This window comes from Mauremys reevesii, linkage group 3, assembly GCF_016161935.1.
Source record: "Mauremys reevesii isolate NIE-2019 linkage group 3, ASM1616193v1, whole genome shotgun sequence".
Lineage (NCBI taxonomy): Eukaryota > Metazoa > Chordata > Testudines > Geoemydidae > Mauremys > Mauremys reevesii.
Genome location: NC_052625.1, coordinates 158,740,939 through 158,757,677, shown reverse-complemented (window position 1 = coordinate 158,757,677; position 16,739 = coordinate 158,740,939). Strand labels below are relative to the sequence as shown.

Below are 16,739 nucleotides of genomic sequence, written 5' to 3'. Positions count from 1 at the left end.
TACCAGAACCCCAGGGAGTATCTGGTGGTGAGGAGCCTGGAGACCCTGATACCATATGGACTACTGCTGCAAGAGAGCCAGTAGGAAGTGACCCAGGAAGGGTGAGGCAGTGGTACCTCTCACCCTTATGAGTGTTTCAATAGGATTCCATGCTGACCCCTCTGCCACTGTCAGGGCCCGTTTCCCCATACCAGGGGCTGCCATCCCCTTGTGATGGCCTCCAGGCACCAGCCACTAGGTCCCCTGCTTTAATATATGGAGATGGAGATATACCTCTACCTATCTCATAGAGCTACAAGGGACCTCAAAGGGTCATCGAGTCCAGCCCCCTGCCTTCACTAGCAGGACCAACTACTGATTTTGCACCAGATCCATAAGTGGCCCCCTCAAGGATTGAACTCACAACCCTGGGTTTAGCAGGCCAATGCTCAAACCACTGAGTTATTCCTACCTCCCCATGCCTCTAAAGGTAGGTGTATTGACTCTGGCCACTAGGCCATGCTATCTCACTAGAGGAGAACTAGGTGGACTCTGGACATTGGGTCGCACTGCCCTACCTAGCGGCACATTGAATGGACTCTGGCCACTAGGCCGCATTATCCCAGTCAGAAAGAGGCAATATATGGACCCTGGCCATGCCACACTGTGCTGACTACCTGTTTTTTTGTTTGTTTGTTTGTTTTGTTTGTTTGTTTTTGCTTTGACATTTCCAGCTTTCATTTTTGTAAGCAGGGAATTCGGTGTAATTCCATATTGCCTGGATGATTGAAATAAGTATGTGAATAAAAGAACTTCATACACTTGGGGAGAATTATCTTAATACAGAATGAGATAGATTGTTCAAAAAGATAAATATAGACTCCACAAAAACACAAAAAGAGTTTATTCTTACCATCCATCTCTCTATTATCAAATTTACACTCATTCCCCTGATCCTAGACTATTACTATTTTAAACTGCCTTTATTGAGCTGTATGAATTTTAAAGTGTGCCATGAATTCGATTTATGAACCATACAGTACTACATAGCTATAATACATGCTGGGAGAACCTACTTTAACAGATGAACATTCCTGAAAGCCAACATTATGAGATTCTGTTAAAAAGAGGTTATCAGAAATAAATGAGTTGAAATATCATCAGCTAGTTTTCAAAAGAAATGGAAAATTACTAATGGCACTGTGTAGAACTAAAACTTTCATTTACTTTAGTGTGAACATAGAGTACATAAATATACTGTACACATTAAAGAACAAAAACAAAATAGAAAAACAGAATGAATGCTATTAATATATTACAGGGTCTGTTATTTTTCCTCTCTCAGACGCAGCTGTAATGAACATGTTTGTCAAGAATATCTGTTGCTTTGAAAACCAATCTAGTAAAACTAGGTACTTTAAAAGAGAATTTCACAAAGCAGAAAACAATTATGAGCTAAATCAACTGGGAGAAAGAATTTAAAGTGAACAATGTGAATGAAAATTGGGAACTGATTAAAAACAATTTACTAGCTGCTCAAAAAGCAACAATTCCACAATTGAATTAAAAGACTACACTGGTCAAAAAAAACAACCTGGCTTGGAGGATGGATTGATGGATAGATAGATATGGATAGATAGATATATAAAACAAATGAAAAAAATATGAAGTATATTGAAATGAATATAAATTAGAAGCTAGGAATTGTAGAAAATTAGCAAGCGAGCAAAATAACACAAGGAGAAATACATGGCCTAAAGAATTAAAGACAATAAGATGTAGTTTTTAAAGTATATTAGGATCAAAAGCAATCCAAATTTATTACTGGTCCATTACTAGACTGAAATGGTAGAACTGTCAATAATAATGTGGAGGAGTCAGAAATATTGAATAAATATTTCTATTCTGTATTTGGGAAAAGGTCAGATAATCTTATCAAAGGATGATGATGAAATTCTTTCCATTCCAATCATAATTCAGGAGGATATTAAAAAATGGCTAATAAAGTTAGACATTTTAAAATTAGCAGGTTGTGATAATTAGAATTCAAAATTGTAAAAAAGCTGGCCAGCGTGCTAGACTGTTCATGTTGATTTTCAATACCGCTTGGAACAACAGGGGACTAGAAGAAAGCTATTGTTTTTTCAGTATTTGTGAAAGGTTAACAGGATGACTTCTGTAATTATATAAGCCTGCTATCCTGACATGGATCCCTAGCAATACAAGCTGATATAATTAATGCTAATTTACATGGTTTTATAGAAGATAAATTTTTGTAAAGCTAACGAGTTCTTTTTTACAAGATTGTAATTTTTGGTAGGTAAAGATAATAACATTGATGTAACATACTTAAACCTCAAAAAGGCATTTCAATTGATACTGTACAGTATTTTGATAAACTAGAAAAATAGAAAATCAACATGGCATATATTCAGTGGATTAAAAACTGGCTATTTTATAGGTGTGAAAATTTAATTGTAAATGTGGAATCATTAACATACAGGTATATTTCTAGTGGTGTCTTACAGATATCAGGTCTTGATCCTATGCTATTTAACATTTTTATCAATCATCTGGAAGGGGAAAAATCATTACTGATAAGTTTGAACATGATGCAAATATTGGGAGACTGGTAAATCATGAAGATGATAGATCTCTGATACACAACAATCTGTATTACTTGGTAAACGGGACAAAAGCCAACACTGTGTGTTTCAGTATGGCCAAATGTAAGGTTGTATGTCTAGGAACAAAGAATGCAGACCATACTTCTTATAATCGTATCCTGGGAAGCAGTGACTCTGAAAAAGATTTGGGGGTCATGACAATGGGGTAATTAACCACTGGAATGATTTAGAAGGATTCTCCATCACTGGAAATTTTTAAATCAAGATTAGATTTATTTTCTAAAAAGATTTGCTAATTCAAGCAAGAATTAATCCATGGAAGTCCTACAGCCTGTATTTTACAGGAGATCAGACTATACGATCACAATGGCCCATTGTCAGTGTGCTTCAGTGGGTCACAGCCGAGAATACCAGCTTCAGGACAAACTGGTGAGAAATAGGGCAGACTTACCCTGAAACTGATGGTTATTCTATAGTAAAATACACCAACCCTATAATGAAAGCAAACTTCTGTCTCACCGTCCTGGCTAACAGGAAGTCAACAATGCAGTCTCCTTAGGCATTCCAGGACTTCTTTCACGACTCAGACACTAGACTTAATGATGAGTGTTTACCGAAAACCAGTTTAATCAAAGTGTTCTTCTGATCTCAAAAGATTAGTCACATACCAAGGTCCATGTATAATTCAGATTTTACTCAATAATTACAGTGTTGCCAGTCTTTTAGTATCTAATATCTAAAGGTTTATTTGTAAGAGAAAAGAATCAATCATTGCAAAGTTTTTGGCTCATGTTTGGAGCAGTGATGTTATAGACTGCTAGATTGTACAGTCTCTGGTAACTTCCAAAAGATTGGAAAATCCTCAATTCATAGGCAATAAACTCTGTTTAGTGTAAATCCATAGTCCAGAGATTAGAGCAGGAAAGAGGGAAAATGGAGATGCTTCCAGGGTCCTTTATATTTCTCCCATGTGGAGGGGATGCTCTCAGTAATTGTTTGTGGAAAATTACAGGCACAAGATGGAGTCCAGGGTCACATGAGCAAGCCACATGCCCTTACATGCTTTGATGATTCACAGGAGTAGCCATTACCCATATTCGGGGTAATGCATTCACAGGAAGGCTCACCAGGTGGGGACAAGCTTCTTTTATGGCCCACTGAGAGAGTTAAGAGTTTAATGGGCCACCAACTTGAATGGAGGAAGTCGCTAAGGATTCTGAAAAGGCCATTGCTGCATTTGATAAGGTACTGGAGCTCAGGCCCACAGAAACCTATTGGCTATTGTAAGGATCATGGCACTGAGATCTCATTCTGCACACTGAGGAACAGGGATCTTGCAACCTTCTTGCAATAACCTTTATAGTTTGTCAGCACTTGGAATGCTGGAATGAGCCTCTATTAAACCTAGCTGACAGTCTACAATAACAATGGACCCAGAGCCTCCAGACACCATTTTTCAGCTGGCTTAGAGTTCAGAGAAGGTACAGAATAAACTGGAAACACCTGCAAAAGCCATCAGGTAGGCTATTGACGGCATGATTTATACAGTTTGCTTAGCCAATGGAGAGTCAGGGCTGCTCAGTAGGAAGGGAAAGCTTGACTCAAAGGCTAAGGGACTAGTTTTAATTTCACTTTTGAGTTGAGTCTGGAGCTGAAGGAGAAGCAGAGTAGCTTATGGAATCTCTTTTTAGCTCCTAGTTCCCACAAAGGGAGACTCTGAACAGCTGTGGAATTTAGTGTGTGTTCAGATACTCTCAGCACTGCAGAGGCCAGCAGCCAGGGAGGCAGAGAACCAGTCCAGTGGTAGCTATCAAAAGCCAGCTGAGACTCCCCACATGACTCCACACCAAGGAGCCAGAAGAGGACCATGCCCCACCCAGGGTGGAGATTCAGTAAGTTGACCTTTCCCTTTTTTGTTTTAATGTGCCAACGTTAACAGCACTGTAACAGTCATCTCAGGACTCATCTCCCAATATACAACCATCTTGGGAAGATGCCAGGTCGTAGCTATTAAAACGTATTTATGTGAAATTCACATACTCTGTGGATGTTTGTTTTTCCCCAAACTGCTGCTTTAAATTATTATCCTTTCATGCACATGACCTTAGTCTTTCAGACTTAAATCAGGCAGATTTTTTTGTACTCATAGCTGTATTTTGTGTGTGCACACAACAAAAATACTGTATAGCAAAACAAGGCATGACATTCTTGTTTATCCACCGTGAAAAAAAGTAATAAAATATAGCCATAAGCTTTGCAATTTACAAGGTAAAATCAACCTGAAATGTCAAAATATAACAATTCAATCTTAATGGAATGTCCACAGTGATACAAAAGCTGCTGACAAAACTGTGACATTCTAAATCCTGAAAAGCTAAAAGGGCACGAGTACCAGGTTAAAAAAAAGTTTTATATTATACAGAAATACCTGTATTGAAAAAAATGCACCACCAGCAATACTGAAATATCAACACAGCTAGAATATGTCATAAAACAATGGCTTTCAACCTTTTTTTCATTTTCAGACCCCTAAAAGTTTTGAATCCCAGTGCAGACCACTTTGGAAATCTTAGACATAGTCTGTTGCCCCCCAGGGTGTCTGGGGATCACAGGTTAAAAACACTGTTCTATGGTAACGACAACCTTTCATGGATCCCTTAGACATAGTCTGCAGATCCCCAGGGATCCACGAACCAGAGGCTGAAGACCACTGTCATAAGAGCACTGCTCCATAGGAGACACAATTTCTCCTGCAGCTCCCCATGGAGGTGGTCAGTCACACAATATTGAGCACTCAAAGAGACTTCAATGGGATTTGGATTATGACTACAGTCCCATTCCCCACTGTTTACTCACAGAAGAACCAGACACAAATGAAACATTTTTTTAAAAAAGGTAAAGTTACATACCAATTCCTTGAGTTATAAATGCCTCTATAGATACTTCATGCATTATAGAAACATGGAATTATAGGACTGAAAGGGACCTCGAGAGGTCATCTAGTCCAGTCCCCTGCTCTCATGACAGAACTAAGTATTATCTAGACCATTCCTGAGAGGTGTTCGTCTAACCTGCTCTTAAAAATCTCCAATGATGGAGAGTCCACAACCTTCCTATGCAATTTATTCCAGAGTTTAACTACCCTGACAGTTAGGAATTTTTTCCTAATGTCCACCTAAGCTGCCCTGGCTGCAAGTTAAGCCCCTTGCTTATTCTCCTATCCTCATAGGTTAAGGAGAACAATTTTTCTCTCTCCCCCTTTTATGTATTTGAAAACTTATGTCTCCTCTCAGTCTTCTCTTCTCTAGACTAAACAAACCCAATGTTTTCTATCTTCCCTTAGACATCATGTTTTCTAGACCTTTAATGATTTTTGTTGTTCTTCTCAGGATTTTCTCCAATTTGTCCACATATTTCCTAAAATGTGACACCCAGAACTGGACACGGTACTCCATTTGAAGCCTAATCAGTGCGGTGTACAGCAGAACAATTACTTCTTGTGTCTTGCTTACAACACTTCTGCTAATGCATCCCAGAATTATGTTTGCTTTTTTGCCACAGTGTTGTACTGTTGACTTATATTTAGCTTGTGATCCACTAAGCCTTCAGATCCCTTTCACAGTACTCCTTCCTAGGCAGTCATTTCCCATTTTATGTGTGTGCAACTGAGTATCCTTCCTAATTGTAGTTATTTGCATTTTTCCTTATTGAATTTCTTCCTAATTACTTCAGACCATTTCTCCAGTTTGTCCAGATTATTTTGAATTTTAATCCTAACCTCCAAAGCTCTTGTAACTCCTCCCAGTTTGGTGTAGTCCACAAATTTTACAAGGGTACTCTGTATGCCATTATTGAAATAACTGATGAAGATATTGAACAGAACCAGACCCAGAACAGATCCCTGCAGAAACTCCCCTTTATATGCCCTTCCAGCTTGGCTGTGAACCACTCATAGCTATTCTCTGGGAATGGTTTTCCAACCAGCTATGCACTCACCCTATAGTAGCTCTATCTAGGTTGTACTTCCCTAGTTTGTTTATGAGACAGTCATGTGAAAGAGTGTCAAAAGCCCTACTAATGTCAAGATATATCACATCTTCTATTTCCCCCCTATCCACAAGGCTCCTTACCCTGTCAAAGAACACTATCAGGTTGGTTTGACATGACGTGTTCTTGACAAATCCATGCTGACTGTTATTTATCACCTTATTATCTTCTAGGTGTTTGCAAATTGATTGCTTAATTATTTGCTCCATTATCTTCCTGGGTACTGAAGTTAAGCTGACTGGTCTGTAATTCCCCTAGTTGTCCTTATTTCCCATTTTATAGATGGCCACTACATTTGCCCTTTTATAGTCCTCTGTAATCTCTCCCATTTTCCATAACTTTTCAAAAATAATCACTAATGCCTCAATATCTCCTCACTCAGCAACTTGAGAATTCTAGGATTTATTTCATCAGTCCCTGGTGATTTGAAGACAAATATAACAAGTAATTTTTAACTTGTTCTTTCCCTATTTTAGCCTCTGATCCTACGTCATTTTAATTCGCATTCACTATGTTAGACATCCAATCTCTACTAACCTTTCTGGTGAAAACTGAAAAAAACAAGTCATTTAACACTTCTGCCATTTCCACATTTTATGTTATTGCCTCCCTCTCCACCTCATTGAGTAATGGGTCTACCCTGTCCTTGGTAATCTTCTTGCTTCTAATGTATTTATAGAATGCTTTCTTGTTACCCTGGATTTAGACCTTTGGACTTAGATCTGTTTGCAAAACTAAACTTTAATAACTTACACCCATCCCTATTTTTTCCTGTGTGTCATACTTTGGAAGTCAGATATATTACAGATGTTTAAGCATATTACATGAATGGTATTATCATTGTAAACCAAACTCATAATGTCACAAAAATGATAGCAAGTTAATCGGACTCGATCTATTGTCCATAAATTCATGTTAATTAATATAGAAAAAAAGGAGGACAATACTGTATCATTAATGCCAATCACATCCCATATCATCCCTTCCATTATCTTGCTTGAGATAGACATCAAACTGACAGGCCAATAATTACCTAGGTCATCCCATTTACCCTTTTTAAATAGTGGCACAACATTAGCTTTCTTCCAGTTTTCTGGAACTTCCCTAGTGTTCCAAGATTTATTGAAATCAGTATTAAGTCCAGTGAGCTCCTCAGCCACCTCTTTTAAAACTCTTGGATGCAAGTTATTGGACCGATTGATTTAAAAATGGTGCACTAAAGTAGCTGCAGCTTAATATTCTCCTGAGATAATAATGGAATGAAAATGACCATCATATGATATGACTACATCATTTGTTTTCTTTTCTAAATTCAGAACAGAAATATGTACTGAAGACTTCCACCTTTTTCTGCATTATTTTTGATAGTTCTCCTAGTTCCATCTAGTAATAGACCAATAACATTCTTAGAATTCTTTTTGTTCCTAATATATTTTAAAACCTCTTTCTTATCGTTCTTAACTCTATTAGCCATAGATTTTTCTTTCTACACTATGCTTCCCCTTTCAATTCTCTATAATGTCTAACTTTTGATTTATATTCATTACTATCAGCTTCCTCTTTCTTCCATTTCTTATATGTATATACACACACACACACTATATTTTTGGTGCTTTCACATCCCCTCTAAACTAGGTCTTCTTAAAAATAACAACAACAACAACATAATATAGTTTTTTTCCTTGATTGTAGCCTGTTTTGGGCATCAGGTAAAATATTCTTAAACAATTCCCAATTATTAGTCATATTTTTCTGATTACATTCTTCTTCCCACCTCAGGAATGGAGGTTGTTCATAACACTGAAATGTTCGTAACTATGAACAAAATGTTATGGTTGTTATTTCAAAAGGTACAACTGAACATTAACTTAATACAGTTTTGAAACTTTACTATACAAAAGAAAAATGCTGCCTGTAACCATCTTAATTCAAATTAAAAAAAGCACAGAAAGTTTCCTTTCCTTGTCAAAACTTTTTTTTTAAGAACTTTTCCTTTTATTTTTTTAGTAGTTTACATTTAACTCAGTACTGTACTATATTTGCTATTTTTTGTGTGTCTTGTACTGCCTGATTACATAGTTCCAGTTCCAAATGAAGTGTTGATGTTGACAGGTCAGTTTGTAACTATGAGGTTCTAATGTACTTTTCAGTCTATTTGTAACTCAGGATGATCTTAGAATATTTTTTTTTCCTACAGAGACCTTTTTAAATTAGCAGAACTGGATAACTTGCACCAAATAATCTAAAAGAGCTGTTTTAGGAGACTGCTGGCCCAATGATGTTAATTTTTTAAATACATTTTAGAATACCTGGGAAATTCCAGAACACTGGTGGAGTGCTAATCCATGAATTTTTGCAAATATAAGATACAAGATAGTCAGGTAAAGTGTGGGACCTTAATGAAGGGGGGAGGCAATCTAATGACAGATGATGTGGAAAAAATTGAAGTACTGAATGCTTTTTTTGCCTCGGTCTTCAAAAAGGCAAGGTCATCTCCCACATTGCTGTCCTGGGCAACACTGTACGGGGAGGAGGTGAGCAGCCCACAGTGGTGAAAGAACATGTTAAGGACTATTTAGAAAAGCTGAACATGCACAAGTCCATGGGTCCAGATCTAATGCAACCAAGGGTGCTGAGGGAGTTGGCTGATGTGATTGAAGAGCCATTGGCCATTATCTTTGAAAATTTGTGGCGATTGGGGGAGGTCCAGGAGGATTGAAAAAAGGCAAATATAATGCCCATCTTTAAAAAAGGGAAGAATGAGAACCCAGGGGACTACAGACCAGTCAGCCTCACCTCAGTCCCTGGAAAAATCATGGAGCAGGTCCTCAAGGAAACCATTTTAAAGCACTTGGAGGGGAAGTTGATCAGCAACAATCAACATGGATTCACCAAGGGCAAGCTGGATATGAGTCATCAGTGTGCCCTTGTTACCAAGAAGGCTAACAGCATATTGGGCTGTATTCATAGGAGCATTGCCAGCAGATCAAGGGAAGTGATTATTCCCCTCTATTCAGCACTGGTGAGGCCACATCTGGATATTGTGTCAGTTTTGGGCCCTCTACTACAGAAAGGATGTGGACAAATTACACTGGTCTACAATTTTTGAGAAGTCGTCTGCTTCAGAGATAAAATGTGCTATTTATTATGTATTTTGATGTGCTGAATTCAAATATGACAATTAAAACAACTGATTGGCTACTGTTTCTAAGTTAATTACGTTCTTACATTTTATGTCTATGTATATTGTGTAGATAGAGTTTTAATCATAAATTGTAAACCTAGGTCTTTTCATGTGTTTATGGTTACTTTACATGATAATATTTCACCTGTCCTGTTTATGTAACACTTTAAAAATCAGGAAAAGGGTTATCTAACTAAAATTTATGATGAAACAAAAGGCAAAAAACTATTATGTACATAGTTTAGTGCTATTCAGTGTCTACTCGGCACTTCTTGGCTTGTCTCTTGTATTCATTAAATGGAGCATCTCTTGTCACTGTCCAGCAATAGTCTGGCAAGCATTGATGGGCTCCATTTGCCCTGATAGTGTTTCTCCATTGTTGCAATGTCCTGGTGAAATCGCTCGCCGTGCTCGTCGCTCACTGCTCCGTAGTTCGGTGGAAAAAAATCTAGATGAGAGTGCAAAATATGTATCTTTAGTGATATGTTGCAACCAAGGCTTTTGTATGCCTTGAGGAGGTTTTCCACCAACAACCTGTAATTGTCTGCCTTGTTGTTTCCGAGAAAATTTATTGCCACTAACTGGAAGGCTTTCCATGCTGTCTTTTCCTTGCCACGTAGTGCATGGTCATATAATCATCTCGAAGAAGTTCACGAATCTGAGGACCAACAAAGACACCTTCCTTTATCTTAGCTTCACTTAACCTTAGAAATTTTCCATGGAGGTACTTGAAAGCTGCTTGTGTTTTGTCAATGGCCTTGACAAAGTTCTTCATCAGACCGAGCTTGATGTGTAAGGGTGGTAACAAAATCTTCCTTGATTCAACAAGTGGTGGATGCCGAACACTTTTCCTCCCAGGCTCCAATGACTGTCGGAGTGGCCAATCTTTCTTGATGTAGTGGGAATCTCTTGCACGACTATCCCATTCTCAGAGAAAACAGCACTACTTTGACTATCCAGTCTGCAGACCAAACAAGAGAGCAACAACCTTCAAATCGCCACAAAGCTGCCACTGATGTTGGTCATAGTTTATGCACCTCAAAAGTTGTTTCATGTTGTCATAGGTTTCCTTCATATGGACTGCATGACCAACTGGAATTGATGGCAAAACATTGCCATTATGCAGTAAAACAGCTTGAAGACTCGTCTTTGATGAATCAATGAACAGTCTCCATTCATTTGGATCGTGAACGATGTTGAGGGCTGCCATCACACCATCGATGTTGTTGCAGGCTACAAGATCACCTTCCATGAAGAAGAATGGGACAAGATCCTTTTGGTGGTCACGGAACATGGAAACCCTAACATCACCTTCCAGGAGATTCCACTGCTGTAGTTTGGAGCCCAACAGCCCTGCCTTACTCTTGGGTAGCTCCAAATCCCTGACAAGATCATTCAGTTCACCTTGTGTTATGAGGTGTGGTTCGGAGGAGGATGGGAGAAAATGTGGGTCCTGTGACATTGATGGTTCAGGACCAGAAGTTTCATTCTCTTCCTCTTCCTCGTCCGAGTCAAGTGAGAATGATTCTGGTGCATCAGAAAGCAGCAGTCCTTCTCCGTGGGGTACTGGGCGTATAGCTGATGGAATGTTTGGATAATGCACAGTCCACTTTTTCTTCTTTGACACACCTTTCCCAACTGGAGGCACCATGCAGAAGTAACAATTGCTGGTATGATCTGTTGGCTCTCTCCAAATCATTGGCACTGCAAAAGGCATAGATTTCCTTTTTCTGTTCAACCACTGGCGAAGATTTGTTGCACAAGTGTTGCAGCATATGTGTGGGGCCCACCTCTTGTCCTGATCTCCAATTTTGCAGCCAAAATAAAGGTGATAGGCTTTCTTAACCATAGTGGTTATACTGCGCTTTTGTGATGCAAAAGTCACTTCACCACAAACATAGCAGAAGTTATCTGCACTGTTCACACAAGTACAAGGCATCTCTGCTCACTTTGGCTAAACAGAAAAACTAGAGCCAATCAACAATTTTAAGCATCATTTTCGTTCTCAGTGACCCAGAATTAGTAAAGTTTGACTACATTTATTTCAGAAGCATTTTGGCTGTAGAGCAGTGTTAGAGAGAGTCCAGCAGAGGGCAAGAAAAATGATTAGGGGGCTGGGGCACATGACTTATGAGGAGATGCTGAGGGAACTGGGATTGTTTGGTCTGCCGAAGAGAAGAATGAGGGGGAGATTTGATAGCAGCCTTCAACTACCTGAAGGGGGGTTCCAAAGAGGATGGAGCTCAGATGTTCTTAGTGGTGGCAGATGACAGAAAAAAGAGCAATGGTCTCAATTTGCAGTGGGGGAGGTCTAGGTTGGATATTAGGAAACACTATTTCACTAGGAGGGTGATGAAGCACTGGAATGGGTTACCTAGGGAGGTGGTGGAATCTCCATCCTTAGAGGTTTTTAAGGTCCGGCTTGACAAAGCCCTTGCTGGGATGATTTAGTTGGTGTTGATCCTGCTTTGAGCAGGGGATGGACTAGTTGACATCCTGAGGTCTCTTCCATCCCTAATCTTCTATGATTCCATGAAATGGAATGGAGAGCTGTACAGGACATAGACGAAGGGAGCATAACACAAAAGGATCTCCAATTATCCAGGGTAGAAAGATAATCCTTGGAGTTTCTATACTAAGTAAGGAAAGGCCATTCTGCAAATGACAGGTGGACAACAGACAGACCTGGTGTTTCTTGTAGCCATGAGATGTGACTAAGATTGGACAGTCTTCTCATATCAGCACTAGTGACACTGCTTCACAAAATACCTTACAGATTGTAGGTGACTTCTGGGAGCCTGGAAGGCTGCTGAAGAAGAAGAATGTCCAAGTGACCACCTCTGAGATAATTTCCATTCCATGAGTGAATGAAGAAAAAGAACAATGGTGTCTGGAAGTGAAGTGTTGTATAAGGTAATAGGGGTTTGTTGGAACATTGGTCCGCCTTCAGTGGGAAGAGGGAGCAGTACATTTTGTACTGCCTCCATCTCAGCAGAAGGGAAGTCAATCTTCTAGGGGATAGGCTGGGTAATTAGATAACCAGCAACTAATAACAAAAAGGGAGGTGACAAGAGGGAACAAACGTGGACACAATTAGCACAAAAATCAATCAATGCACTGACGGATATGAAGATAATAAATTACTTAATTGCCTATACACAATTTAGGAACCTGGGTAGTAAACAAGTAGAATTTGAATTGGTCATTCATTAACAAATTTAACTTAGTTAGCATTACTGAAACCTGGTGAAAAGATTGGTAGTATTAGAATAATAAAATCAATAGAAGAAAGAGAGAAAGAAAGAGAGTAAAGGCTTCTTGACACTTACATTTTATAGTGCTCTTAACTTGCTGGCTCAGGGGTGTGAAAAATCACCTCCCTGAGCGCAGCAAGTCTGAACGCTTTAAAGTGCTAGTGTAGACAGGCTCCGAGTGCTGGGAGCTGCAGCGCTCGGCGCTAATCCCCTCATGAAGGTGGGTTACCAGGAGCTCGCAACCACACTCGCATTTCAAAGCGCTGCTGCTAGAAATGGAGTGCAAATGGAATAGTTAAATAGTGGAACAATTTACCAAAGGTTGTGGTGGATTCCCCATCATTGGATATATTTTTTAAATTAAGATTGGATTTTTCCCCCCTAAAAGATATGCTCTGGTTCAAGCAGGAAAAAATTCATGGAAGTCCTATGGCCTGTGTCATATAGGAGGTCAGACTAGGTGATCACAATGGTCCTTTCCGGCCTTGCACTCTATTAATCTGATCTGTATCAAGTGACTGTTACACAGAATATACATAAAAATTCTGTATCAGTATCACAAAGGTAGTTGACACACTCAGTCAATTAAGTCACCTGAAATAATTCACTAACATTTTCCCTAGACTCCCAGCCAAAATCCAGAGCTTTTGCCCCTGCTTTGAAGTGGACATAACTTTAATATGCATTTAAAAATTATTTACTGACAAATTATACCTATTTTGACAAAATCACTTCCTATTGGCATTTACACTAGATATTTATTCCAGAAATAAGCTTGCTCTCTTTTTTACTGTAGCATTTTCAGGTTTCATTGCATTAGATTGCTAACTTGACACAATGAAACATCAAAAGGTCAGACTGGATGATCACAATGGTCCCTCCTGGCCCTGGAATCTATGAATTGGAAATTCTGGTATAATGCACTGTTGGTGACCTAACAAGCAGAAATGACTGAGGTTAAAAAGTACCACTGCCTCCTTATGTTTAAACCACTGCTTTCCAGTCAGAGGGTGTCTAATCAATACATAAAAATGTAGTGTGATTTATGGGGGGATAGGGGGAGGAGAGAGCTCTGCCAGTTAATCAAACTGTATAGATATGGTATATTTAGACTGGCAGATTGTATTCAAGTATATTACATTCAAACGTGTGAAAACTGGCCTACAGCAGCAAATCAAGCATAATAAGGAAAATTACACTGAAGCATGTCAATGTGTGTGTACAAGATAATAAAAAATTGTTTGCGTCATTAGACTGCAGAAAATATGTTGGTCTGATATTGTCAACTCTTCTCAAAGTTACCAACAGCTTCTTTAAATTTCTTCACAGCTCAGAAACCCAGTATGACATCTACCTGACATGTTCTTTCTGTCCCTAGTTTGTCATAAGAAATTTGAAAAACATCATTTCAATAAGTACACAAGAAGAAAACAAAATCATTCCACATCTATGTAATACGTCCAGAAGGTTACCATGCTTACAGATTTTGAAATACAGAATACTCCAAAGATTCTGGTGTAAATACTAGTTATATTTTCATAAGATGTATACAACAGCTGCATTCATTAATATGCAACTGAACTCTTCTAGGATTCAAGCTACCTGTTCTGAAAGAAAATTTCTAAAAATAGAACGTGTCCACATAATTGTGCAGTGTATTGCACGAGCACTTGCACAATTTCCTTCTATTTATATACAAAACAATCTTAATCCATAAATCCTGTATGCATCTAACTAAAAAAAATGACTTATATTTCTCTGCTGAATATTAGTTTGGTTTTTAGACCCACATACAACCTGACTACTTACCTGGCAAGCAGCTACAGAAAAATTCGCCAATCAAATCATGGCAATGGGCTCCGTTTTTGCAGGGCTTGAAGACACATTCATCAATGTTCATTGAACAGTTTTTGTCTGACAGAAAAGAAAATGAAACATTAAAACTATAAATCATGTTGGGTTGGGGAAAGCAGAGAAGCTACTTCATAGTCCAAGTGACAACTACGTAATTTAACTTTTCCAGGTTGGGCACATTGCATTTTACTTCTGCTTGACAGCTTTAAAGCTAGGAGTTTTCATAAATCATAGCTGATAGTTAAACAAATTAAATATTTTAAAGGTGTGATGTACACAAGAAGAGTGAACTGTATTTGTAAATACATAGTGTCACATTTCCAGTAGCATAGTTACAGTTAGCATTATATGGCACATCCCTTAAAAAAGCCATTTTAGGAGATTTATTACCTCACCACCAGCACACTTGCATCTAAGGCTAGGCAAGAAATCTGATCACAACAGTCACATATAAATGTATGTATGTATGTATGTATCTATCTATCTTTCTTTTTTCCCCCTTTTATGGAGGCTTTAAGGAGTTACAATGGAGCCTAATTGACAGATCCCAAAATGTACTTGTCATTGGGGAATCACCATTGAATGGGCTGTGGGGTTGTGCCAGAATTTGGTACTAGACTCAATAGTAATTCAACATTTTCATCAGTGATCTGGAGATAAATATATAGTCATTGCTGGAAAAAAATTGTGGATGATACAAAGTTTGGTGGAGCGCTAAATAATAATGAGAACAGGGAAGTCACACAGAGTGATCTGGCTCACTTGGTACCCTAGGCTCATTCCAACAAAATTTGATTTAATACAGCCAAATGCAAAGTTTCATATCTAGGAAAAAGGAATGCAAGCCATACCTACAGAATGGACTGTTTCTTGCAATATAAATAAGACAAAGAGTGAAGAAAGGAAACGTGTTATTTTGCAGATAGGGCACTGAGGTACAGGGAAGAAGGGCTTGTCTACATGGTCACTTGTTCATGGTCAGCCAGGAAGTGAATGTACAGAACACAAGCTTGCCATGCCCTAACTGTGTGGAGCCTCCTACCCACACGATGGAACTTTTAGTGCATGGTAATGGGGCCCACACAGCCAGTCTGTGCACATCAGGATAGTGCATTGTAATTTGACACTCTGGCTTGCCATGTAGTAACTGACTGTAAGCAACCTGTAAGTGGCTTGCCAAGGTCACTAAGGAAAGAGGCAGAAATTGAATCAAGATCTCCTAACTTGCTCTTCTATGCCTTAACCAGAAGATCAACTTTCCTATCAAATGCTTCTATATCATTACTTCAATTTCATAAAGATCTCCCAGAAACAGCAACTTGCAACAAAATAAGTAGCTTTTGCAGTCTAAAAACAAGTTTCTTAATTGCTAAGGACAGTGTTTCAATTTACCTTAAAAAAAACCCCAAGTAAACTAAAAACCTTACAGCCTTTTCCAGAAAGATATTAACTCAAATTCTAAATACCATCATACCATTAAAACACCACAATTGACAAAACTAGAGTTATTTATTCTGTTCTAAATTAAAAGGGATAAACAGATATGAAAAAAAATCATGTTTTAAGTACAGCAACCGCAAAATGACAGAACAAGTCCCATTTAAGCATATTTTATTCTTGGTTGAAGCATGAACATACTTTTCCCCAGATGATTCCAACTGTTATACTTTACCTTCTTATTAAACAAATCATGCTTAATATGTGCAAAGGAAATTGTCAGAATTATACTATCAGATTTCCTGAAAACAAGGCACTTTCGGAAATTAGTATTGTTGAACCATAATTGATTTTTGT

The 16,739-nt window shown here is 38.5% G+C and overlaps 1 protein-coding gene across 1 annotated transcript in view; it reads right to left on the bottom strand.

Annotated features, from left to right (window-relative positions):
* LOC120401373 (protein eyes shut homolog) overlaps positions 1–16,739 on the bottom strand; it is a 676,185-nt gene that overhangs the window by 520,736 nt on the left and 138,710 nt on the right. Inside the window, exon 4 of the mRNA XM_039531293.1 lies at positions 14,901–15,005. Within this exon, the coding sequence (XP_039387227.1) occupies positions 14,901–14,991 (91 nt within the window). The 5' untranslated portion in view covers positions 14,992–15,005. The remainder of the gene's footprint in view (positions 1–14,900; positions 15,006–16,739) is intronic.